Consider the following 26001-nt stretch of genomic DNA (forward strand, 5'->3'; position numbering starts at 1 on the left):
ATAATAATAATAATGATAAAATAATAATAATAATAATAATAATAATAATAATAATAATAATAATAATAATAAACACCTGTGATGTTAAAACTTCATTAATCCAAGCACCATTAGCCACGCCCATCGCTTAGGTTAGTTTGGCGCACTCTGCCTTTCTATTGGCGACATTTCCAGTCACATGGAACTTCTGTCCAATGAGCGTCAAGACTTTCAGATCGTGGGCGTTTCCGTTGGTGCTCCTGAGCTGGAACCGGGGCTAGCGGGCAGCAGCGTCCATTAGCAGTAACCACACCACGGTGAGTACGGAAAGTGCAGAATTTCAGCCTTTAACGCGGATGAGTTTGGGTATTAGGTCACTACTGGATGTCAAGAGAACTGGCGAAGCTTGTTAGTATCTTCTCGTGTTTTTACATACACACTTTTGGGGAACAGACCCATTTGGCTTTGTTCGGCTAAGCTAACGTGCTAGGAGCTAGCAGTGGCTGAGCATGAAGTGGGGTCTCGGGTTGTGTCCTCGACCATTTTGGTGTCCGACAGGCAACAAGCCGGTGTTTACTTCTAAACAGTCCGTTGTGTTGGACGGCTGCCTTCACGTTGAGCCCTGTGGGGGACATTAACGAGGAGTCTGTGCTGGTTAGCGGTCTGCTGAGCCTGTCGGCTCCGCGCAGCTTTGAACGGAGGTGAAACCGTTTTCTGTGGTTTTTAGCTCGCTGCCGTCGCCAGTCGGGATCTGCTCTGAATTAAAATGGCGTCTGTTTTAAATCCCCTGATGGAGCTGTGGTCCGGGTCCGGGTCCTTAAACCTTCAGGGTACCCCTTTATAGCTCACTTCTCCTCCTGAATCTGAAGTTGGAGGTTTAACAGGTGAACTGCTGGTTACTACAGGTGAGTCTGCCTCGGTGTCTCGGTTCAAGCTGTTGACTGACCCGTTACAACAGGTGTGATGTTGATGCTCTTTGGTTTGTTTTCACTGCTCATGGACACAACACTCAGTATTATACACAGCTGAAATAACCCCCCTCCTTAGAGACGATAATACTCACACATCAGACATCAGAGGGGTTGATGCTACTGTGTGGTCATTGTGGAGGCTGCAGTTTGTGCTGTAAAGACATTTATTGCATCTCATTAGTCACATTATGACTTTGTTATATGTGATTGGAGTTGAGAGAAAATGTTTTTTCTAAACTAACACAAAGTGGTTAAATGCTAACTTATCAAAATAAGTTAGGTGGAAAACTACAGTATATATGATAATGGTAATAATAGTATAACCGTATGACAGACACAATATACCTAATATTTAGCTAAGTATAATATACTCAGATTTTCTGCACCTAGTGCATTAACTTGTTTCTTTGACGCAGTTAAATATAGCAGCCTAGTAGAAATCTGAATGTCTGTTGTGCACAGATGAATTAGTCTCTTGGTTTAAGTTTGGTTTATTACATGTCTGCCTGTGAAATCAGGGCTGTGTTTTGTCTCTAAGGCATGTGCTGCTTTGCCAAAAACCTGCTCCTGCTGCTGCACCATTATGTAAATGCTGAGATAGAACAGTCTTTTGAGCATTAGGAGATTTACTTTGTTTAGTGTTAAAGGCATGATGTTCTTCTTATTTTATCTTTTTTTTTTTACAGATGAAGAAAGCAAATTAGCCCACAGTGCAATCAGTGTGTAACAGAAATGTCAGAACTATTTGTATCCATTAAGAGATAGCTGATGTTCCCTGTTTCAGGGCATCGTTCAGCTTCTTTAACCACTCATTAAACAAATGTACAGAAATGAAATGGATGTTGTGTGTTTGAGTCGCTAATTTTTCAGTTGTGCAGATTTGTATGTAGGGATAACTGATTTCTGCTCTTTTCCCCTGTTTTAGAGACGGTCTGCAACAGTGTTATCCGCTGCCAAGAGGACCCTTTTAACACCACCATTCACTGGAAACAGGAGTCACCACAGTCTCCAAAGCAACAATGGTAATTTCATTCATGTCTGACAACAGTGCACGCAGGAAACAAACACACTCCCTGTTTTTTGTTTTGTTTTGTGAAATATTACTATTCACGGGACAAATTAATGTGTCACATCTAATTGAAGTGACAGAACTGGTGCCAGTGTTTTGTCATTCCAGTCTGCCCGGGGCTTTAGGAGCACATGCTGCAGCCTCCACATCACTGCTCTAAATTGACTTTGGCTGCCTGTACATAGAGCCGCCTCGTGTAATCACTGGTGTTAGAAGCTTGGCCTAGACACAGGGCCTTGCTGTTCAGACCTTTAATTAATCAAATAGAAGTGAGCAGAGAGAAAGTAGGTCTGTCAGTTCATTAAACCATTCAGTGTTTATAAAAGCTTTTCCTTGTTTGACCGTGAGCCTGTCTCACAAAGCAGGATTAATGAAGTTAGATGTTGAAGATAGCTTGGAATATTTTCAAATCTGCAGCATGGATTGAAACTGAAAGAGCTGCTCTTGGTTTTGTTCTGTCCAGGTATCCAGGTGGCTCTATAATCCTGCGCTGTGAGACAGGTCTCTGTTATATAAAAAGATGATTTGTTGTTTCATTCTCTTAGCACAGCGGGGTGTCAAATTTAGATGTCAGGCTCTGTTTTGCCCTGAAGACTGTGATATTATTATGTAGGATTTATGTTGGTGTAATAGAGTCTTTGTTACCTCTTCACAGCAGGAATTTCCCAGATGTTTCTCCTTAATTTGGATTTTCCTGTCTTAGACAATATCACACATTATCAGCTCTCATTCCCACAAAACTCTCAAGACCAGTTACAAGGCACAGCAACACACGCCTACTCACATGAACTCCATACACACCACATATGTTCAACTTGCAGTACTTAGTATTAAACATTATATTAGTAACCTCTCACACATTGTTTTTTTTCACTAGCCTCCCCCAATGCGCCACCGCTCCATGCGTGTCTTTATGAATGATGACCGCCACGTCATGGCCAAACACTCAGCCATCTACCCGACCCAGGAGGAACTGGAAAGTGTACAGAACATGGTCTCTCACACAGAGCGGGCCCTGAAGGCCGTCTCTGATTGGCTGGATAAGCAGGAGAAAGGAACTTCCAAGTCTGAATCAGACGGCACAGATGCTGAAAAAGAAAGGTGATTAAATGTCATGACTGGAAATTAATCAATGAAAAAAAGTTGAATGCCTTCTCTCTTACCACCTCTCCAATTTGTTGTGTCTTTGAAAAGTGAGCACAAAGATCAGGCAACCCGCTCTCTGCGTGGAGTAATGAGGGTGGGCCTGGTTGCGAAGGGCCTGCTACTGAAGGGGGACTTGGATCTCGAGCTGGTCCTCCTCTGTAAGGAAAAGCCGACGATCAGTCTGCTGAAGAAAGTGTCTGAAAACCTTGTTACACAGCTCAAGGTAAAAACATTGCTCAGCTAGTTCAGTGTGCTGAACATCTTCATTAGAGCCTGACTGGTATTGAGTTTTAAAGCTCCATTTATCTCAATTATGTCTTTGACATTTTCATCTCTCTGCACATACAGCAGTGATGTTCTGTTAAGTTCAGTAATGTGACTGATCCCTGACTGCATGTGTTGGCATGAGACAGACATCTGCTGGAACTGTGTACAGAATTATATCAGACTTAATACCAGCCTTACAGGGATCATATTATTAGTGGTTGAACAATATGTGGTTTTTCAGTGCGGATGCCCAACACTCTCCAAATGTTTGGAGAGCAGGGAAGCTGATTACTCATGTGTAATTCTGTCAGATGGTGGTGGTTGTTTTGTTTTTTTTTCTCTCTCTTCTTGCATCAAATAAGATAAAACAATTAATATTAATTATAAAACAACTTGTAAATATGCTGAAGTTATCTATTTTCAAAAAAAAGAAAAAAAGGTACTACCCCAGCACACTTCACTGTGCGGCCTGAGAAATGGTCACTTAAGCTATGTAACAAGAAGAGAGGGAACTATTTGGTACCTTGAGAATTTCTAGTCAGTAAACTAGTCAAGTCTCACTGGAATGAAATTAGCTTCACATTGTCTTTAGTGCTTTATAAATCAATGTTTAGTATTATTATATTGAAAATGGCTGTTAGTTGTACAGTAGAAAAAGTAACGTACTAGCATATATACATTTAGGATATGTATCCTGTATTGTTAAAGTTGCAAAGCCAGACTGTGAAAGAGAATGAGCCGATTACAGCTTGTGTGTTTTTTAATGACTATGAGGGAAGGGAGGGAATGTCTTCAAATTTGGCAGAAGTTTCCTCTTGAACTCAAGGATGAGCTGATTAGATGAGATGGTCATAGGTCACACCGACACAGTGATGTGTCACAATATGTTAATGCTGTATCTAAAAAAGGCCCAGAGGGAATTTGATTAAACTATGTATGAATGTGAGTCTGGACAGACACAGATTTAACGTATTTTGTATAGAAATATAATCTATTATTTTGTGTGTTGTTAAGTGAAAATAAATACGTCAGTATTGTTTCTGGGAAATTTACAAAGGGTGTTTTTCACATTCCTGTCTGTGACATGCCAACATGTAACACCTAAATCAAATCAGCAAACTTCTTGACAAACACATCTCTATTTCATAGACAATCACAGAAGACAAATATGTGGTGACTCAGCACATCCGTGAGGCCAGTATTATCATCAAGAACACCAAGGAGCCCCCTCTCACCCTCACAATTCACCTGACATCTCCTGTCGTGCGTGAAGAGATAGAGAGGGCTGCTGCTGGAGGTAAGCTCCTACACCCAGGCCTCAGTGTTTTTGGTTTTTAGAGGCGCCACTCCTCCAGCAGGGAGGCCAGGCAGGAATCCAGACTAGACAGATATTGTTTATTGGGCCTTCAATGGAGCTAGGGGACGAGAATGCACCATCACATAATGAAACTGTGCTATGTTTATAGCTCTCTAGCCACTCTCGTAGTTCCATGTAATGTAATTGTACATTTTTGATGGCCCAATATACAGTATAGGGCAGGTAGTTTACTGACTGCTGAAGACATGGCTTTCTCTTCCCCCTTAATATTCAAGGTCACCAACGAAATGAAGGCTTACTGAGAATTTAACCAAATAAAGAGAGAGACCACTTTGTTTGCATGTGTTTTATCATTGATGATGAACGGTTTGCATTGCAGCAAAAATGAGTAGCAAAACATGTGGTGAACCTGTCCTTGGTTGTTAGACCCAGCAGTGGGTGTTGACTGTCTCTGAGGTTCTTTAGCAGGGAAGGCTCGGGGTTACAGATAACGATAAGGGACACTTGGATTCTGCATTTATAGTAAGCCACTCTCAAAACTGGGATTGGCCCCAGCTCTGTAGAAACGGACAAACTATAGAATAATATAGATATACAGGAACAAAGAAGCTGATTTCTGCTTGAGAGCTCTCTACAGTAGTGAGCAGGTGTTCAACCTTGACCTTATCTGTAGCCTCGTGCCGACAGTGGTGCCCAGTTTGGGTCTTAATCATTTTTTTTAAGCCATCAGTTTTGCTGCAGTGTGGACTTGTTTTGATACCCACTTTTTGTGCATCTGATAACTTCTGCCTGTGGTTCCAATTCTGATTCTCTCTGTCAAGCCTTCTAGTTTGTCAATTTTTAGGGACGCTGGACCTTTGACCAACTGGCCGCTCTCTGTCTCGGAAGGGGCAAAGTGCAGTGTACCCAGTATAGGGGCGAAGGGGAGGGGCTCTACTTCCTGTTAACACCGGAAAATATACGCAGGCTTTTTAAAAATTACTGGTTAGTGATGGGTGGATGAAACCATATGAAGCTTTAAGGTGATGTTTCTGTGTCTGCTTGTGTCGTGAAAAGATTCAGATACACCATGATCTGCTGGACCCAGGTCGTCAAGGCTGGGGCGGGGCCACGACACCACCTCAGTTTTGCTGTGTGCGTTATCATTAAGCTCCATGTACACTTTTAAAGCGGTTGTGCATGATGTGACAGTAAAAAAATTACAAAGTAAAATCATCTGCTGATCACTCTTCAGTTTCAGAATCTCCCCGTTGAAATGTTCATATCGTGTCAATAAATCAAGACTGATCTTTAGTTCAGAATCAGGACCTTCAGTGCTTTAAGTAATAAGTAATTGTAAATTAAGCTGTGCCACATATCATGCAACTAATATTAAGTCTTTCACTGCTGTGTACAGGTGTACAGTACAGTATTTATTTCCACTACTGCTATGTGGCAGCACATTTTAATATTGTGCTGCATAAACCACAACATTTAAAATATGACTCTGATAATAATATAATATAAACTCAGTAAATTTTCAGAAGTCAAGCAAGCGTGCTCCTGAGCAGAGTGTATGATCTGCCAGGACCTTTTTATACTTTAGACACCATTTTTCAGGTGGTTTTCTTCATTTCACACAAGCTCTGACACAACATGATGAAACATAAAAGTCACAGGAGTATAATGAGCTCCAGCTTCGTATCATCTGCCCGTCTCTAGCACTGAAGAATTAATTTGAGTTGAAGCAGCAAAGGAGAAACCTCCCATTTGATACCAGTTATTCTTAATTAAGACTAATTTTTATGTCAGTTATAACCCACTTCACAACAGTGTCGCTCTGGTGGGTTTTGAGTTTAATCATTGTGGGTCGGGCCGTACAAAACCATGTTAACTGGGAGGTTGAGAGCGTTTGGTGGTTCTCCAGTGGAGGGGTCCCCCTCCCCTTCCCCCTCCTGCCTGTGGTTTGGGAAGGCTGCCTGTGTTCCCCCTGGCCGGCTGACAGAACTCCCCTTGGTCAAACTGTACCTTGTCTTCTTATTCCACCTGCCAATAGAAACGCTTTCAGTCAACGATCCCCCGGATGTTCTGGACAGGCAGAAATGCCTAACTGCCTTGGCGTCTCTCCGCCACGCTAAGTGGTTCCAGGTTTGAATCTTGTCTTTATTTGTCTCTAAAACAGAAGTAGTTTTCAGTTTGGTTTTATGCTGTATGTTCTTTTGTCTTTTATTTGGATGTTTCATGTGTTATTTTTCTTTATTTACTCTTTTGAAGTGTTCTTCCTGTAGTAATACTTGATGATCTGGATGTTTGTTTCTTAGGAAACCTTTGTCATTAAACTTTTGTAGAGTTGCTTTGCTCACTTAACAGGTTCTACTGCAGTGCCATTTTGTTTTTTGTTTTTTAAAGTTGTTCATTGCTGCTTTTTTAGTTCTGCGTTCATTACCTCCCTCACAACTATTTAACTCAAATCAGCCAAAATCTGAGACTAATCCACAGAGTATCCAGGTGCAATATTTCTATAATGTCAGTGTTGGTGTGAGTGAGTTGTTGTTTTCACATTTATGCAAGTAGCTAGTAACATTGCTACCCCATTCTGTAGCTTTACAGAGAAACTGTTCTTTGTAGTGACCCTTGTCAATGACAACTCGTCATAGTATCACGGCCTGTGTCATCTTCGGCTTCCACTCCACGACAACCCATCTGTGAAGCTTGTTTTTGTAGAATGTGTGGCCTCAGCTGCTCCTGCTCTCTGGCTGGTTTCTGTTTTTCTTTTCGCCACAAAATCAACAGGAATATTGCACCTTGAGTCGTATTTTTAAATAAATTTTTCATCGGCAGCACCTAAGCGCATCCTTTTTAAAACCGTTCACTTAGTCGTCACGTTGAAGCTGGTATGAATTTAGAGGTGGCTTTGATCACTCCTTTCTTCCTTTAGGCACATGCATGATTTTTCTCCCCACAAACAAATGTGTTATGTCTGACACCATCAGTCATGTTGGCTACTGACTCACAGCCATGAATGTGGATGATTTAAAAGTAGAGTCTTCCAACAAAGTGAACATTATTCTTTCATCTAATATCTCTGGACTAAATGACAAAGCTAAAACTGTTCCAGTGTGTGGCTTCTTTTGTTTACTTTCATTTAGTCTGCCGTTTATCTTGTTTTAGGCTGGACCAGATTTTCTTCTTGAACTAAAACTACTTGTTCCCTCATGCCCATTCCTTCCCCTCCCCACCCCCTGATTGTTTCCTCAGGCCAGAGCCAACGGGCTGCGCTCCTGTGTCATCGTCATCCGGATCCTGAGGGACCTGTGTGCCCGCGTCCCAACGTGGGCCCCGCTCCGTGGCTGGGTGAGTGAAATCCTCTCTTAATCATGAATTCTGAGAACTATTTAAAATTAAAATGTAAATCCAAATTAGATGCACATAACAGTAAAGACTGTGTCACCAGCATATATAGTTTCTTCTGCAAAGACCACCATCACATGTGTTAAGCTGCTGAGATGCTGTCTAGCGCAGTGACCTTAAATCTTGCTGTGTTAGTGATCAAGCCTTATAATAATAATCTTTATCTCTCGCGCTGTGCAGCCACTGGAGCTGATCTGTGAGAAAGCCATTGGCACAGGGAACCGGCCCATGGGGGCAGGAGAAGCACTGCGGAGAGTTTTAGAGTGTCTGGCTTCAGGAATCCTCATGGCAGGTATGAATGTGAAGCCTCTGGTCCAAATTGTCTTTTTATTGTGTTACTACACTCAGTTGACACTTTATTAGGTACAAGCTAAAACTAAGTCAGCTCCAATAGTATGTAATAAATCCTCCTAAATGATCATACAGTTGAATCGACTCTGAACATTATCACCTTCCTGAAGGAGCATTTATCTCACGACTGTTGTCACGGATTTGATGTAGTTATAGCTTGTTGTTCTAATACATTGATAACTGAGAGTGTACATTCTAAAGGTTGAACTCACGTTGTCTGTTGTAGATGGAGCTGGAATCTCTGATCCATGTGAGAAGGAGCCCACAGATGCGATCGGCCACTTAGACCAACAGCAGAGAGAAGACATTACAGCAAGTGCACAAGTGAGTAAGATAAGTGTGTGTGGGGGTGTGTGTGGGGGTGTGTGTTTGTATGGCTGTCATTGTGAAGATCAGCATGAATTTTTAACCATTGGACTGAGGACATTTTTACAAAGTGTGGACATTTTAGCTGGACCTCACAATGAGAAGGGTGTTTAAAGATCAATTGTGGGGTTAAGACTAGGTCTTAGGGTTAAGGTGAGACAGTACACGATAAATTGAAAACACAGAGAAACCGACTAGATTAGCATGACCTACGAGACAGTATGGGAATGCATTATGTCAATGAGTGTCCTCACACTGACTGCCTTACGAAATTGTGTGTGAGACACACTATATTTCACGTACACATACACATAGACACATACTAATATTTCAGTAAATGTGTAATTCTTACTGTGTATTTATTTCAGCATGCCTTAAGGCTGTCAGCTTTTGGACAGCTTCACAAAGTGCTTGGAATGGATCCCCTTCCCTCAAAGATGCCCAAGAAACCTCGTAGTGAGACTCCTATTGATTACACAGGTAAACAGTACTTTCACTGTAGTTGGTCTTTTTGTTTTTAACATTTATGGATTCGATAGAGTACAATACATCACAGGAGTATATTGATATGACTTAACTTTGTCTATGCATCTGCGATGTAGTGCAAATCCCACCCAGTACGGCAAATGCTCCGCCAATGAAAAGGCCCATTGAGGAAGAGGAGGGAACTGATGACAAGAGTCCCAATAAGAAGAAGAAAAAGCTGCAGAAGAAATGTAAGAGCTTTTTTTTGTTGGCTAAAAGCTCACTCTGTCAGCTATTCACCACCAGATCTCAAGTTGCTATCACCACATGATCTTTATTTATCAAGCCAATAAACTACTGCTCATCCCTTTTTAACATTTATTTATTGTGACTACAGTAAAGTAAGTAATTTAGTAACTGTTTAGATTTTCTGTGTGCTCCCAAGGACCTCGGCAGAACAGGTTTTAGGTACTATGCACCTATTAAATGGAATAGATGGATACTGTATTAATCCTTAAATAGAACAAAAAGCAAGGCTATAAATGCAAATTGATAAGGGAAGTAGACTTGGGATATTACTGGCCTACAAACATATAAAGTAGGAATACGATGTGAGGTATGGTAAATTGGTGCACAGTCAGTTGATTTTGATAGAACCACTGAATATCTGAGATGAGCAAGAACAGTAGGAATCCTATAAACCAGAAACATCATCGACTCATTGACGTCGTCTCTTCTTCGATTGTGTATTGTTGGTTGTAAATTAAATATCTTCCGCTGTGGAGAGTTGATTGGACAAACAGAGCAATTTGATGTTAGTATATGTAGAAGTTTTTTTAAATGAACAGTCCTATTCTGCCTGTATATCATACTGTTGATGTGGGACATGATGTGGTAATATCCTCATTCTGTGCTTTTAATCAGCTCCAGAAGAGAAGGCTGAGCCGCCCCAGGCTATGAACGCTCTGATGAGGCTCAATCAGCTGAAGCCTGGTCTCCAGTACAAACTGATATCCCAGACCGGCCCTGTTCACGTTCCAGTCTTCACAATGGCAGTAGAAGTAGATGGCAAGACTTTTGAGGCTTCTGGTCCATCCAAACGCACAGCCAAGCTGCACGTTGCTGTGAAGGTGAGCACATCATCCAGAGGATGGATATTAAAAGGCAAAGGGAGTTTTTGTGGAGAAATTATGAGAAATGGTTGAAACGTAACAATTTTTAGAATCTTATTTGTATTTTTTACATATTTAAATCGTTCTTCTGTGGACAATTATAGGTCCTGCAGGACATGGGTCTCCCCACAGGAGTGGAACTGAAGACGGCTGAGTCAGCAAAATCAGAGGAAGCTCCAGTAGCTGTGGAAGACGTGAAGCCAGTAGTAGCGCAGATTGAAAGCACCACTGCTGGCACAGGAGCAGCAAATACAGACACCACTGATGCTGTAGAGGTATGAAGCTACTCTGTGTTTCTACCAATGCTGATTTTCCTCCGTTATCATATTTAACTAATTCTCTGTGTTTCCTGTCAGACGGCTCGCCAGCAGGGACCAATCCTGACTAAACACGGCAAGAACCCCGTGATGGAGCTGAACGAGAAGCGCCGCGGCCTTAAGTACGAGCTCATCTCAGAAACTGGCGGCAGCCACGACAAACGCTTTGTCATGGAGGTGGAGATTGACGGGCAGAAATTCCAGGGAACAGGGTCCAATAAGAAGGTGGCCAAGGCTTACGCTGCGCTGGCTGCTTTGGAGCGACTCTTCCCTGAGGGCTCTGTGGCTGATGCTGCCAAAAAGAAAAAGGGACCACCAATGGTAAGCAGTACAGCAGAACAAAGTACTAGACATGAATGTCAGGGTATTTAGATATTTATAAATAGTTGTCTACAAACTGAAGGAAAAATAATTTTAAACTGATACAGAGCTACTGAAACATCAGTAGTCAACTAATTTGGTTCAGTAAATTAATTAATTATGTGATAATTAATTATTCATCTTCTTTAGCACGCTCCAGGCTTTGGAATGATGGGAGCCTCTGGAGGTGGAGACGCAGCTACACCCAGAGGCAGAGGGCGAGGAGGACGAGGTCGTGGCAGAGGCAGGGGCTTCAACAATGGAGGCGGCTACGGACAAGGAGGTAGAAACACACTGTTACTGCAGTACATGTTGTTTATGGTGGGAGAACGTTAGATCAGTATAGTGAATTTGTGTCTTCCTCCCAGGTGGTTTTGGTACGTACGGTTACGGGAACAGTGCTAACTCCGGATACAGTGAGTATTTATTTTACCTTTCCTATCCAGGTTTGATGGTCATGTCCTTTATTTACTTTTTGTCTGGACTGATGTTAAACTTACCGTGTGGTGGATACAAGCATACAGTGACTTCAGAAAGTATTCAGGTCGCTCCCTTCAGTTTATGCTGTAGATCTGATTTTTATTCCTTGGAGAAACATATCGGACAATAGAAAAATATAGATTTCTTCCTGCTGTACCAGTATGTTCTGCTGTCAGTGAGACTGGGGAAAGCAGTTTGTTCCTTTGTCTGCTGACAGAGCGACGCCACTAAACTGTTGTTCTGACAGAACAACTGTCCGTCAGTAGCACTTACGCCCTTATTGACTTGTCCTCAGGTCACTCCAGTGTTGTCTTCGTGTGAACTGTGAACCCAGTCTCAGGTCTCTGGAGCTGGGTTTCCTGAAGGATTTTCATCCTTCCTTCAACTCTGACCAGCCTCTCTGTCCCTGCAGAACATGAAGGGTCTGAATATTTTCTGAACCACTGTACAGGTGGTGTATCTGTTTGACTCCAGCTTACAGCAGACATGATACATCACACAACACTAACACATGTTGGGATGTTCCCAGTTCAGTGATTTTACATTTCTCTGCTTTAAGCCACAGGATTGAATCTGTTTTTGACAACCCCTCCCCTCTTATGAGAACCCCTTTGCTTCCTTCTGGCAGCCTGTTCTGAGGACTGACCTACCTGAGAGTGACAGGAGCAGAGAAATCTAAAAAAAAAAAAAAAAACCCAACAACTCAGTTTAAAAACAATCTGACCTAATGAGTTACTGAACTGCCTCTTTTATGGCAGAAAAAACCCAAATAAATCTAATTTTGATATTTTTTCCTTTCTCTGCCCTGTCTCACTCTTTAGGTGACTTTGTCTCAGACTGCTATGGCTACCACGAGTTTGCGACATAGATCTTCCCCAGTGTTAGAAAATCAAAAACAGTCCTGTAGAGAGGATAAAAACGGACAAAATACTCTGTAGTGTTCCAGCGGCATCAACCTCCACCATCAAGTCCACAACCCTGGGAATAAAGTGACATCGACCCCTCGGCCCTATCTCGTCAGCCCTCTATCACGACACCTCGGGGAGATGATCGACCACTGCATGCATGTAGCTACAAGTCACCTTCTGTTCTCTCAGCTTACTGTGAACCTGGGCCTCCCCACACTGCAGGGCTGATTTATTGTAGACTGACTCCATGTGTCTGACCGCAGACAAAGGCTCTGTTACTGGATTGTGATGAAGTGAAAGCCTGCAAGAGCTGGACAGCAAACAGCCTCTTGGATTATTGTCGACACCACAACAGCCTCTCTGTCTCCACACTGTTTACTTTGATGAGAAGATCTTAACGTGAATTGTTTTTATCTCGTTCTAATGCCTTTCTGTCCCTTCCAATCTGAGCTCATTTAGATTTTTGATTTGCTTTTGAGAAGCGGCCGCCTTGTTGATTTGAAATCTGCTGTTTGTGTGTCGTGCCGGCCACGCTGTTGAGTCATGGATTACTGAAACGCATGACGGTCTTACAGTATCCTCAAATCTGAACGGCAACAGGCTTTGATAAACTGAGGGGGGAGAGGTTTGCAAACAGAATGGCTGAAATAAAAAATCTGATTTCTGTTCGGGAAGGGAAAACTTGCTTTAATGTTTTTATATGTTATGTTTTTTTTTTAATAAATGTCACCATTCATTACTGTTACTGCAGAGTCTGCATTAATTCAGTCTGAGTGGATGAACAATAGAAAAGCAGTAGTAGCTGTAATACTGAATCACGGTGCGCCTGTTTTAAGACTGATGCGTGCTGATACTTCCAGATTACTACAACAACGGTGGTACAAACGGAGGAGCAGGGGCATCAGGCAGCCCGTCAGGTGGCCCTCCTGCCAGCTCTGTACCTGGATCAGCAGAGGGCTCCTATGGCTCATACTACCAGAATGACGGCACCTACACTGCCACTCCTGGCGCCAAGACCCCCAAAAAGAAACCCCCCATGCACAAGGGAGCGAAGTCGCCCTTTCCAGGTCCCCTGGGCGCTAACAGTGGATCTGCTGGGGGGTACCAGTCCAGCAGCCCCTCAGGACAGGGCTCCTATAACCAGTATGGCCAAGGTTATGGGCAGGGAAAGAAGAGTTTCAACCAGAACCAGGGCGGCGCTGGTGGATACTCGTACAGCACTGCCTACCCGAGTCAGGTGACAGGGGGTTCTGGAGGGAGCCAAGACTACAGCTATGAAGGTGAGTTAGGATTTTTATCCTCTCACTCAGATCCAGTCCAGATATTTACCTACAGTACATGACAATTAAATAACAGCTGTCTCCTACTTGACCTGACACAGTAGCTTATTGATCCAAATCCTGGAGGTCCTAGGTCAAAAACATGAAGTTTAAAACATTAAAATATTAATGAAAGAATAACTGAATCTGCTAGAGTGAAGACATCTCACTCTGTGGAGTTTTCTGGTGCTCTTTTTGTTTTGTTAGTGGAGCATCTTCCCTCACAACCAATCTCTGCATACAGACACCAGATACATTAAAAGGGCAAACCTCCTCTCAGTTCGATCATATATGGAAAAGAGGGTCAGGACTCAGGACAGTTTGGTTGAGAGGTTGCATACTCATGCAGGATGTCACAAAGAAGCAACACTGCTTAGTGAAACAATAACACAATCCACAGTTCAGAGCAGGTCGTTGCAGCGAACAGGCAGTTTTGTTTTTTTGTTTTCTCCTTGGTTTGCTTGTAGTCAGGTGTGGGACACACTCCTGCACTAACACTAATCAACACATACTTCACCTGCAGGTTTCAACAGCCAGTCCAATTACAACTCACAAGGAGGTGGAGGAGGCAGCACCCAGGGCTTTGGCAACAACCACTCTCAGTACCACAGTCCAGCGGGCTACGGCAGAGGAGACGGCAGCATGAGCTACCAGTACAGATAGACTGTATCACTGTGTGTGTGTGTGTGTGTGTGTGTGTGTGTGTGTGTGTGTGAGAATCATGGGCACCAAGCATCCTGTATCAGTGTCTCAAGCCTTCTCCAAAGAAAGTGATTGACAGCTTGCCTGTGCTCTCTGCCTTTCTATGTTCGCTTCTTATGTGCTTTTGGGTTTCTACGTAGCACATGTGGGCACAAAGTGAGTCGTTTCAGTGGTCTGGTCAGTGCTTGGTCTTGTGTTTTTAAGTTATTTTTTTAATCTGTGCTACCAGTCCTCATCCCCATCACTGAATATGAAGGCTGATGCTACAAAGTACTCACCCAATAGCTCTGACTTAGTTTAGTTTCTTATAATAAGTTCTGTGGCGACTGCAGTTTTTCTTTTACATGTGAAACTGGTAAAATCTTGTAGTTTGAAACTACAATTTTTTATGTATTTTTTGTAACAATTCAATACCCAGAATAGCTTGTTCATTTCTTTATCGCTTGTAATTTTGGCTTATTTTGTAATTTACTCAATGTGATGTAGTTATTTTAATAAATGGTTTTGGAGATTACTGGAAAAAACAGTCATCCTGACATTAAATCCACAGGTTTTGTTCCTGTCGTTGTTTAACAAAGCGTGTTTGTATGAATAAATTACTTTTATTTTGAGTAGAGTCTTAATTAGTTTTGAGTTTCAGGAATTGGTAGCCCCCGATGCTCATCATTTAAGATTCTTTAAAGTATGTCAACATAAAGAATGCCTTTGTGTAATGGAAGAGAATAAAAAAAAAACTGTACAAACAGAGCAAAATAATAAAATAAAATAAATTAATTAGACATGAGCAAATTAGAAAATGTGGTTAAAAACAAATGTGAAGGTTTCTGTTCTGTTTTGAAGCAGCTGTTAACAGTTCTTTAGTTTTAATAGTATTAGTTATTAGAAAGTTAAACAATTTTTAAAAAGCTGCAGAAGACACTCAAAACAGACCAAATGTGTTTGTGGAGGACGAACTCGGCGTGTGACTGAGCCCTCACGTCTATAGATCATAAGAGAAAACTTAAAATGCAGTGTACAACTGGTAAAACTAAAAGACATGACACATATTTTATTTCTAAGGCGGCTAAATAAGAAAAAAAATCAGGTATAGTAGGACCCTGTATCTTTGTGATGGAAGTGAGGTGTCATATAGACCATCTGATAATTAAAATGTTATACTGTAATCTGTTGTAAAAGGTTTTAATTAGTGTAGATATAATACTATATATACTATTATCATATATATAAAACTAAATATTGGAATCTAGCTATTAGAAAAACTACTTTTGTAAATAATTTCCAGATTACAATGAAATCAACCATAGAATTTTTTTAAAATTGTACTTTTTAATTTAACAAGGATTAAAATAGTTTTTATGAAGTTTTAGTGAAGTTCAATAAAAGACTGACATTAACAAAATATGGAACAAGAATACTAGCTGTGAAAGTAACTGAGTACATTCACTCAAGCACTGTAGTACAGTGCTTGAGGTAGTTGTACTTTACTCGTGTATATTCCATTTTATGTTATTTCCTCTACATATATCTGACAGCTGTAGTTACAAAATATCATCAACAATTCAATTCTAACTTTATTTGTTGAGATCTGCTTTTTTGATCCCTGGAGAATATTCATGGGCTACTCTGCAGTTTAAACATAAAATAGATATATTATAATAAAAAAATAAATTATAATAATAAATAATCGATGTATCAATAACTGTAATCCAATAAGATAATAGTCAGCATCAAGGTGCTTTTTTACTTTTACTTAAGTACTTCTACACTGTATTACTACAGTACTATACTACATTAATAGTTTTACTGTGTACTTCTACACTGTATTACTACAGTACTATACTACATTAATAGTTTTTACTGTGTACTTCTACACTGTATTACTACAGTACTATACTACATTAATAGTTTTACTGTGTACTTCTACACTGTATTACTACAGTACTATACTACATTAATAGTTTTACTGTGTACTTCTACTGACTATGGGTGGGAAACATTTTATACAGTATTTACGGTAATCACTTTATCTTTTTTACGTCACTCTACTCGAGTACATTCGGCCTTCGAGCAGCGCTGCGTCACATCCGGTCTCTTCCCGGCTGCGCAGTCGCTCCAACATGGCGGACACCGGTGTGGTGGAGAAGCTCCTCCAGGGGATCGAGAAGGCGGACGACGGCGTGGACAGCCTGGAAGTGGCGAACAGCCTCGGGGTGGACCACCAGGTCGTCGTCGGGGGCCGTGAAGAGTCTTCAGGCCGTCGGAGATGTGAGTTCATTCGGCTGTTGTTGAGTTTGACTGATGCAAACAAAGGACGAAGATTAAAGAGTTTCTACAGATGAAATGAGTTTAAATGAATTAAAGTTCGGAACTGTTCGGACCCACATGGCGGCTCGGTACCAGCACAGTGCACCGAATGACCCGGTAGTTCAGGGGAAATAAAAGATGGACTTAGAAAGGAGCTTCCTGTGTTTTTCTTAGTTGAACCTAAATGATCATGATCTAAATTAGACAAGTGTAGATTGAAACCACTGTACTTCACAGATGTACAGTTCGTAGAGCCGGGCCCCCAGTGGATGATCAGTTTGTCTAATGGTTCTTTTAAGATGTTTAATCCACTCTCACATGGTCGTGAAGTCCTCTCTAAAACCCCAGAAGTCTGCGGGTTGTTTCCTCTTCATGTAGTCGGTGACCTGACGTGACCTTTACCAGGGTTCAAAGCTTCACTAACAGTAATGAACTTCCTCAAACATGAGCTGTGTTTCCACATGTCACCTGGCTGATCGCTCGTGTTGTCTGTTCCCGCCCTCCAGGTGATCTCAGCCGAGCTGCGCTCCTCTAAACACTGGGAGCTGACGGAGGAGGGATCTGAGATCGCCGAGCAGGGCAGCCAAGAGGCCCGGGTCTTCAGCTCCGTCCCGCTGGAGGGTCTGGCTCAGAGCGAGCTCATGGTAAGTGCTCCGGGGGCCGGGGGAACATTCAGCCTAATGGGGGTTCAGGTGTAACAGAGGATGATGATGATGCTCTGCATTTGTCCCCATGTAGAAATTGTCTTTGGGAAGATCGGCTTCAGCAAGGCCATGTCCAACAAGTGGATCAGAGTGGACAAGACACACGAGGGCGGACCGCGAATATTCAGGACTGTACGTGATTCCTTATACACACCTGCTGTTGTAGCTTCTGTGGTCAGTGGCTCCTGTTCTGAGTTCAATGTTTCCTGTGTCTGGTTCCCAGGTGGAAAACGTCGAGGACCAGGTCAGAGAGAAGCTGCTTCTGGTGCAGAAAGGTAACGGCGGTCATCTGGAGGAGAAAGAAAAGAATGAGCTGAAGAAGAGGAAACTGCTGTCAGAAGTGTAAGTTCGCACATCTTCAGACCAGTGGTTCCCAAAGTGGGTCACACCAACACAGTAAATATCAAAATGGGCAGTTTGTTATGCAGTTATGCTGGTTTCATAGAAACAACACACATTGTGGAGTTCTGGAGCTCAGGAGTCTGGAAAATAGTGACAGAGCAGTAATGGAGAACAGCTGACGCAGTAAACAGTAAACAGCTGCATGATGGTTCTCAACACAGAGGTAGTAGAACAAGGTCACGCAGCAGTGTCCAGTGCTTCACCAACATCATGACAGGAAACCACCTGTCAGCGGTGTCAGGTCTGCAGCTAGTTTTCTGTCTCCACATCAGCAGCAGACTCATGTGTCCCATCAAAACGCTGCAAACTACATATCTGACGTAGTATTGTTGAGTATTTACAGGACGAGTTGTGTTTTATTGTTATAAACACAAGAGTTATTTATTCTGAGATGTTTGAAACTCTAAAACCTCAGAAGTCTCTTTCAAACCTCTGGTATCGTGAGTAAGTTTCAATGATTAAACTTAAACATGAACAAATCTTCTTACATCACATTACAAACGTGTCTAAACTCAGCAAAACAAAATGATCTATTACTTATCTTCATTCAAAAACATGTATATAAAATCCAACACTTTACATGATGAACACTAAAGAATAAATCTCACTGAGAGAACAGACATAGTTTAAAAGGAAAGAATAAACGGATCCATGAGACAAAAAACAGACACAACCACACAGTGTGCTCCGTTGTTGCATTAAATCTCTTGACGTGGCTCGTTATCACTCACACGAAGCTGGTTGGCTTTAAAATGACGAAGAGAACGAACCACCACACGGAACATGAACAAGATGAAAACCAAACAAAAACAGAAACTTTAGCAGAATCACTCTCAACAAAAAGAACAAACACTGTCAGGAATCCCATCGCAGAAGACATGGTGCCAATTCCAGCTGCTGAGAAATGGTTTCAAACAACACTTTAGACTGAAGATACACTGTGTGTCTGAGTCCACCAGCTGTGCTTAATTTATGTTTAATATTTCCAATCTGTGGAGCATCTACGTATTATTATCAATAAGGAGAAAGTATCCAGGTAAAACTTGTTGCACAGCCAATAATGATCTGTTAGACTTCACCATCTGAGACGGTGCATTTGTCAGTCAGTAGGTGGCAGTAGAAGGTTTAGTCCTGATTTAAAGCTGATACTGGTTCAGTGTTCTGTTGGGACCATTTACACGAGACACACACACACACTTTACTTTACATGCAGCTCGAGACAAGAGGCACTGTTCTAAAATACACAACCAGAGTGTTTTGAAAACCCCACACTTCTACTACTACGCTGACGGATGTGGTGGATTCACAGAGCTGCTCTTGTTGAGTTTTCACTTTGACACAGACTAATAAGTTGAAGGTTCTGGTTTCAGAGACCGTCCAGGGATGAATCCAGGTTAATTGTTGTGATGCTTTGTCTCGTAAAAGTCAGTTCTGTTCTTGTGTGAATGTCTCTCCATCCTCAGAACGATCAAGTCCTACTGGATCACCAGGGGCAGCTCCTTCAGCACCACCCTCACCAAACAGGAGACAGAACTGACACCTGAGATGATCGCCACGTGAGTCTGCTTTCTTAAATTTCATATAAAAGCACTTTATGAAGAAGTGAGGTACTTCTTTCACCTACCAGAGCATCTTAATGCACGATGTACACCAGTGGAAAGCATGTCCCGTCTGTCCTCATCTGTCGGTCAGTGACAGCGTGCAGGGTCTCAGACACAGGACATATAGAAACCTCTGCCCATAAAAGGGGACACGTCCAAAGACGAGGACTTTGTCCTAAAGGCAGGGCAGGACAAACTGATAGTGACCAAAATAACATTTAAGGAAAGGAAATGATGAGTTTAGAGCAGCTTCTGTGGAGACTGATCGTTATCTGTGAAATAGTTTTTATCTTTATTTAAGTTAAATGTACAGCAGACTTTAAAATTTGCTTTAATGATATTTAAAAAAAGGACAATGCAGCTGACGACGAGGATTTGAAAGACAGCAGAGTAAAAGTCAAGAGCAGTGATGTCAGCTTTCATAAAGAGGATTTAGCCGATTCAGGCTGATGTTGTTCTGACTGTGGAGCCGTTGATTTGATGACTGAATGATGTCAGATCGTTACCCGACTCTATTTTTTTCAAATGAGATTTTCTTTTAGAGCAGTATTTCAGTTTAGTTTCCTCCTCGTCTGTGTCTCTCACTACTGTCTCTGCAGCTCTGTACTCAACCAGTGTCACGGCCACATCAAACCACTTGTTCAGTATCTTCACTGAATTAAATTTCAGTTCAGTCGCTGTGTTGAGCAGCGTCATGTCTTCTTCCTTCAAACATCCTCGTCAGGTTTCACAGACTTGATGACACCTCAGACTCTTCATTACTGTAGCAAATAGAAAACTGCAGCCTGCATTGTTTGAATGTGGTTGTTGTCTTCAGGAAAACCTGTCAATCATTTTTTTTACTAAATGAATTTCAGTGGCAGCTGGAAAGAGAAGAAATTTAAACCCTACAACTTCGAGGCCATGGGTGTAGCCCCCGACTGCGGCCACCTGCACCCGCTGATGAAGGAGCGAACACAGTTCAGGCAGATCTTCCTGGAGATGGGGTGAGGAGCAGTAAATGTCACAGTGAAATCAACACGTTGACACACAGACACGAAGCATTAACTCTGAGTCTCTCTGTAGCTTCACTGAGATGCCGACCAACAACTTCATAGAAAGCTCCTTCTGGAACTTCGACTCCCTGTTCCAGCCCCAGCAGCACCCGGCCAGAGACCAGCACGACACCTTCTTCCTGTCTGGTGAGGCCGAGGTTCCACGTGCCACATGTTTCACTCTCCAGTCCAGTTCACCTCATCACTGATTGCTGTTTATTCCCAAACGTGTGCTCTCAGACCCGGCGTTGGCCCACGACTTCCCTCAGGACTACCTGCAGCGAGTGAAGAAGGTCCACTCAGAGGGCGGCTACGGTTCACAAGGGTGAGATGTCGATGTTCAGTCAACAAATAACAACACGACTTAGTTCTGATTTCTTTCATATCACAGGAGCTAGTTTGATTCAGTGGCGCTGGAAAGAAACCTTTCTTAATTTATCTCTGTCACCAGTCCACAGTAAACATGTAGGAAACTAAAAACCTCTCTTACGGCGGCTGAGATCAGTTCATTTTATTAGTTCAGAAAAAAAAACGTAAGGTCTGAATGTGAACAAAGCTTCGTCTTCAGGAAACCTCCTGACTTGGTGTCTAATGTCCTGCTGTTTTCAGGTACAAATACGACTGGAAGATAGAAGAAGCTCAGAAGAACATTCTCCGAACTCACACGACAGCAGTCAGTGCGCGCATGTTGTACAAACTCGCGCAGCAGGTGAGTTGTTCAAATGTTGCAGCAGCGTGACTTTAGCGCTAGTGTTGTTTTTTGTGCTGCTGCACCGACTGTGATCATACTCGACCTCACTAATGCTCTCTTGACTAAAGGGAGCAAATCCCCACATCGGATTCCAAACTGTTGAGGAAAGCTTTCCTAGAAGAGTGACAGCTCAGATGTGTCTGTACACATACTGTTAATCCTCAGAGCGTGTACTGTACGTAGTTACTACATTCATGTCTCACATTACACAACACAGGAAGATATAGAGTAAACAAAAGAGTTTTAAGAGGAGCTTTGACAGACGACCCTCGACAGCTGACGGGCTCAAACTCAAAACCTGATTCCTTTGGGTGATGACTTGATGTAGGAACCATTAGTGATCACTTACACACACAGGAGCTTAAAAAGCAAACAGTAAAATCTAACAGGAAATCCTACAAATCCTGAACTAACGGGTGAAAGGAAGCAGAGGCCCACTTCTCAGTCGTCAGGTTCTCATTACCACTGTGTATTTGATCCGTCTCTGACTTGTTGAACCATCCAGGAGAAGTTCACCCCCGTCAAGTACTTCTCCATCGACCGGGTGTTCAGGACGAGACGCTGGACGCCACTCACCTGGCTGAGTTCCACCAGATAGAGGGGGTGGTGGCCGACTACGGCCTGACGCTGGGAGACCTCATTGGCGTCCTGCATCAGTTCTTCACCAAACTAGGTCAGGATCTCTATCAGGGCTAAAGGTTAACAGAAGGAACCCTCTCTGTGATGTCTGTGCAGCCTTTGGTTGTTTTTCTCTTCAAGCCACATAACCTCCTCTTCTTTTCCAGGATTCACCAAACTGCGCTTTAAGCCTGCCTACAACCCGTACACAGAGCCCAGCATGGAGGTGTTCAGCTACCACGAAGGTACCTGTTACCTGTGTTACTCTGGTTACCTGTGTTACTCTGGTTACCTGTGTTACTCTGGTTACCTGTGTTACTCTGGTTACCTGTGTTACTCTGGTTTGGTTGAGATTCCACCACCTGACAGGACATAAATCTAAGTGTCACACTTCATCACAGCATCACGGTGTCCTCTGTCTCTACAGGACTAAAGAAGTGGATGGAATTGGGGAACTCGGGGGTGTTCAGACCAGAGATGCTGCTGCCCATGGGTGTTCCTGAGGGTGTGTCCGTCATTGCCTGGGGGCTGTCTCTGGAAAGGTGTACACACACACACACACACACACACACACACACACACACACACACACACACACACACACACACTGGGCTTGTGTCCCTGCTGCTGAACAGATTACAGCTGATTTGATTTTCCTGGTTGTTGAGTCACGGCAGGTTTTAGATTAGAAGCCTTTTGTGGACGTCTGTGGGAACGACACTAGATTTTCCGTATAAGGATTAAAAGTGAGAGATTGTGTCTGTAGACGTCATCAGTGGAGCTGTGAGCTCACACCTGACCCACATTTCACACACTTGGACAGGTTTACACTGAGTGTGTGTTGTGTGCTGTTGCTCACTGAGCCTCTCCTCTGCTCCTCAGACCCACCATGATCAAATACGGCATCAACAACATCAGAGAGCTGGTGGGGACACAAGGTGAACCTGCAGATGGTCTACGACAGCCCCATATGTCGACTGGACTCCTGAGTTGTTGTTATTTATATTTCGACGGACCTGATTCGTCTTTACCCCCTAACATCATGTGTCGGCCTCTCACACCTGCCAGGTGTTAGAATCCAGCTTGGCCAGTTAAACAGTTGGTGTGAAGGCGTCTGTTACAGGTTTTAATCTCTAAGATTCAAAGGGCTTAACACACAGGAGCAAACTTTACTCCTGCAACACGAGCGAGTCTGACTTTGTTACAAACTGGACATGTGTCTTCTCTACATCTTGTTGACTTGTTGACGAGCGACTTTGGAAATAAAAATAAAAAGATTCTGGGATGTGTAAACATCAAAAAAACAAAATGAGTTTTTTTATGAGACGGTCGGTTTCTGTGCATCAACAAGAAAGAAGAATCATTTAAACTCGTCACCAAACTGATAGTGTTTGTAGTAAAGTACACATGTATTTTATAATATCCACTAGTAAAAGTAAAAGTACTCCTTTTGCAGAATTCTAATTCTGTAACTTAAGATAATATTGTAATATTATGTCTGTAATATGCATCTGAACAGTAACTAGAGCTGAAAATTAAATACTAATACTACGTACAGAACTTAAGTACATCACTCTGTGATTACTGCAGTAGTGACACCAGTGAGAAGACGAAGTGATAAAACGTTTCTAGCAGCTGCTTTCGGGACATTTAGTCATTGAACACGAGAAAAACGTGTTGGTTCCTCAGAGTGAAAGTAAAACACAGTAATAGAGTACACGTTTAGTTTTAGTGCCCGGGTTTTATTTCCTGCACCAGATTCTAAGCTCACAGATACACACGGTGCATTTTGTGGGGAGGGTTGATGTCTGATGGAAAAAAGGCCACAGGAGCATTTGGATGTGGTTTAACTATGTTTGTCATTCCTAGAATGTGGGATTAGAAGGTTCTTAGACCTCGTGTAGACTGATCCCAGTCATGTTTCTGCGAATGAGACCACGTCGCTCATTGTTAGACCTGGACACACGTTAACATGTAAAAGCTGTTTCGCAGACTTGTCAACAGATGCATCATGAGCTGGAAATATGTAGAACTCGTCTCATCCTCCGTCGTCCTCCCAGAGTGAGGGTGGGAGAGGTGAAGCAGACGTCCCAGGTGCTGCTGGAGGACTCACTTCTCCATCCAGCCTCCCTGAAACAGTTTGAACTAAACCTGATTGTAGCAGGACTCATTCGGTTTTACCTGAATGTGTTTGTCCTGTAATCTGCAGTGAGAGTCTGTGCGTACGGGACGGAGGAATCCACCTGTGGTAAAAGCTGCAGGATTAACTTGTGTTCAGCACCTGTAGAGTTGCTGGGAGCCCGTAAGACTTCCACTTAAGCTGATCCCTCAGTGTCTTGAAATACCTCGGAGACGACCAGCTGGTCGCTCTCCAGGCGGGAAGCAGCTTTGTTGACAGTCGTGACCTCTGCAGGAGTCTGATCTCCTCGACCTGTTTTAGAGAAACTCAGAGACGTAGTAAACAGAGCTCTTCATACCAGGAACCAAGTCAGTGTGGTGACTGAGGGACAGAACAGTGGACCAGACACGTCCATGAGCGTCTCTGTCCTTGGTTTGTCCTTCTCGTGGTGTTTGCTTTGAGACGGGTGTAAAGTGTAGGACAGGAAACACAGCTTGGCGTGTGTTGTGTGTGTGTGTGTGTGTGGTCATATTAATGTGTCCAGCACGTGTCATCACAAGTCCCTCAGGATGCTGGGGTCCCTGGTCCCTGGTCCTGGGCTCCCAGGGAAAGCCAGAGAGCTGTGACTGGTGGGGCTGTGTGCGAGAGGGAAGAAAGACGGGATGTAGGGGATGGCAGCCAGCAGCAGGGGGCTGGTCTGGGGGCTTTCACTGTGGGACAGGGGGATCATGATGTCGTCCTGGTCCCACACGTGGAAGGCGTTGTGGGAAAACGGATGCACTGAGGGAGGGTGGCCCGAGGTCATGTGGTAGGGGTCGTTGTTTTTCTCGACGTCCTCATCATCGGGTGGACCCAGCAAGCAGTCTGAACCAGGGAGACACGGGTTGGACAGTTAAAAGCTAATGAGCAGGACAAGAGGTCACAGGACTGAAGGCAGGGACATGTTTTATCAAACTTCAAAATTAGGACCATGAAATAAGAGTCTAGGCCCAACTCTGACCCAGACTCACACCGGGCCTGGTTCTGCCTTAGTCTCAGGTCTCAGCACAGACGGTGTCATGAGATATTGGGTCCAAAGATGGTTTCCCAGAACCCGTTATAATGAAGTAGTTAGACAAACAAAAGAGAAATGGATCAGTCAGCAGTTTAAAAGTAATGAAGTGTTGAAGAACCGGTTCCTGGTTCTGATCCAGATCCTCATTTAACAAAAGTACAAATACAACAATTAAAAACTTCTCTGTTCCAAGTTAAAGTCGTGGAAATAAAGTAAAGTGGAAACTGAAGTAAAGATGTTTTCACAGGTAGAACTGGACCACCTACTGTCCAGAGGACCAGGACCAGTCAGGGGGGGTCGAACAAAGACCAGCTGGTTTATACTGTAGAAGTAAAGTAAAAGTAATCTAAGATGTAATTGAGTACGATCCAGTACCTGAGTACTGTAACGTCTCTACAGTGGAGATTTAATGACCCACCTGCGATGTCGATGGCCAGGTCCTTGATCAGGTGTCCGACTATCGCATAAGCGACTCCCACGACCACCAGAGCGGCCATGAGCAGGTAGATGACCCCCTTCGGCAGCGGGATCAGCTCCCTCACCGGGGGCCGGTACTGCTTGTACAGAGGGTCGCCGAGAGAGTCCGGAGCTTCACTGGGAGTTGAAGCCGGTGAAGTTCATGATGAGTCGGGTCCTGCTCCCTCAGACCGGGTCCATCCTCCGAACAGCGGGTCCACAAGAGGCGAACGAGTCCGAGACCCAGAGGGACCGAAGAGGAGAAACGAACCGCGTCAGAGCTGCAGCCTTCATCAAATGTCTCCACCCGTCCCTCCACCCTCCCTCCACCGTTCAGCCTTTAATTACTTCAACTTACCGAGAAGTCGACTCTTGATC

General features: G+C 43.2%; 2 protein-coding genes across 3 annotated transcripts; both read left to right on the forward strand.

The window, feature by feature from the left end:
- Positions 1–215: 215 nt before the first annotated feature.
- Positions 216–14675, forward strand: LOC113154304 (interleukin enhancer-binding factor 3 homolog). 2 transcript variants are annotated; one of them, XM_026348415.1, is made up of 18 exons: positions 216–296; positions 1876–1972; positions 2897–3120; positions 3214–3388; positions 4582–4729; positions 6786–6877; positions 7988–8083; positions 8321–8432; positions 8718–8815; positions 9226–9337; positions 9460–9573; positions 10247–10452; positions 10599–10769; positions 10851–11132; positions 11322–11454; positions 11540–11587; positions 13420–13839; positions 14402–14675. In XM_026348415.1, the coding sequence occupies exons 2-18, from the start codon at positions 1970–1972 to the stop codon at positions 14539–14541; spliced, it is 2574 nt and encodes an 857-aa protein (XP_026204200.1). In that variant the 5' UTR covers positions 216–296; positions 1876–1969; the 3' UTR covers positions 14542–14675. The 2 variants fall into 2 exon arrangements, with proteins under 2 accessions (XP_026204200.1, XP_026204210.1); XM_026348425.1 differs by lacking the exons at positions 13420–13839; positions 14402–14675 and adding an exon at positions 12473–13412.
- Positions 14676–16660: 1985 nt separating this feature from the next.
- LOC113154924 (phenylalanine--tRNA ligase alpha subunit-like) lies at positions 16661–23068 on the forward strand. The gene is given in 16 exon segments (XM_026349372.1): positions 16661–16811; positions 16813–16845; positions 17391–17532; positions 17623–17720; positions 17812–17930; positions 19454–19546; positions 20449–20577; positions 20657–20772; positions 20866–20950; positions 21235–21334; positions 21882–21927; positions 21930–22049; positions 22162–22239; positions 22422–22536; positions 22877–22922; positions 22924–23068. Coding segments are annotated over 16 exon segments (1494 nt in total). The 5' UTR covers positions 16661–16697; the 3' UTR covers positions 22984–23068.
- Positions 23069–26001: the final 2933 nt, after the last annotated feature.

The sequence above is a fragment of the Anabas testudineus genome, chromosome 8 (assembly GCF_900324465.2).
Source record: "Anabas testudineus chromosome 8, fAnaTes1.2, whole genome shotgun sequence".
NCBI classification, from domain to species: Eukaryota; Metazoa; Chordata; class Actinopteri; order Anabantiformes; family Anabantidae; genus Anabas; species Anabas testudineus.

Coding starts and splice junctions, on each gene's coding strand:
- LOC113154304 (XM_026348415.1), top strand. Junction 8,816..9,225: donor ACATTACAGCAAGTGCACAA/GTGAGTAAGATA, acceptor TATTTATTTCAG/CATGCCTTAAGGCTGTCAGC. Junction 13,840..14,401: donor CCAAGACTACAGCTATGAAG/GTGAGTTAGGAT, acceptor CTTCACCTGCAG/GTTTCAACAGCCAGTCCAAT.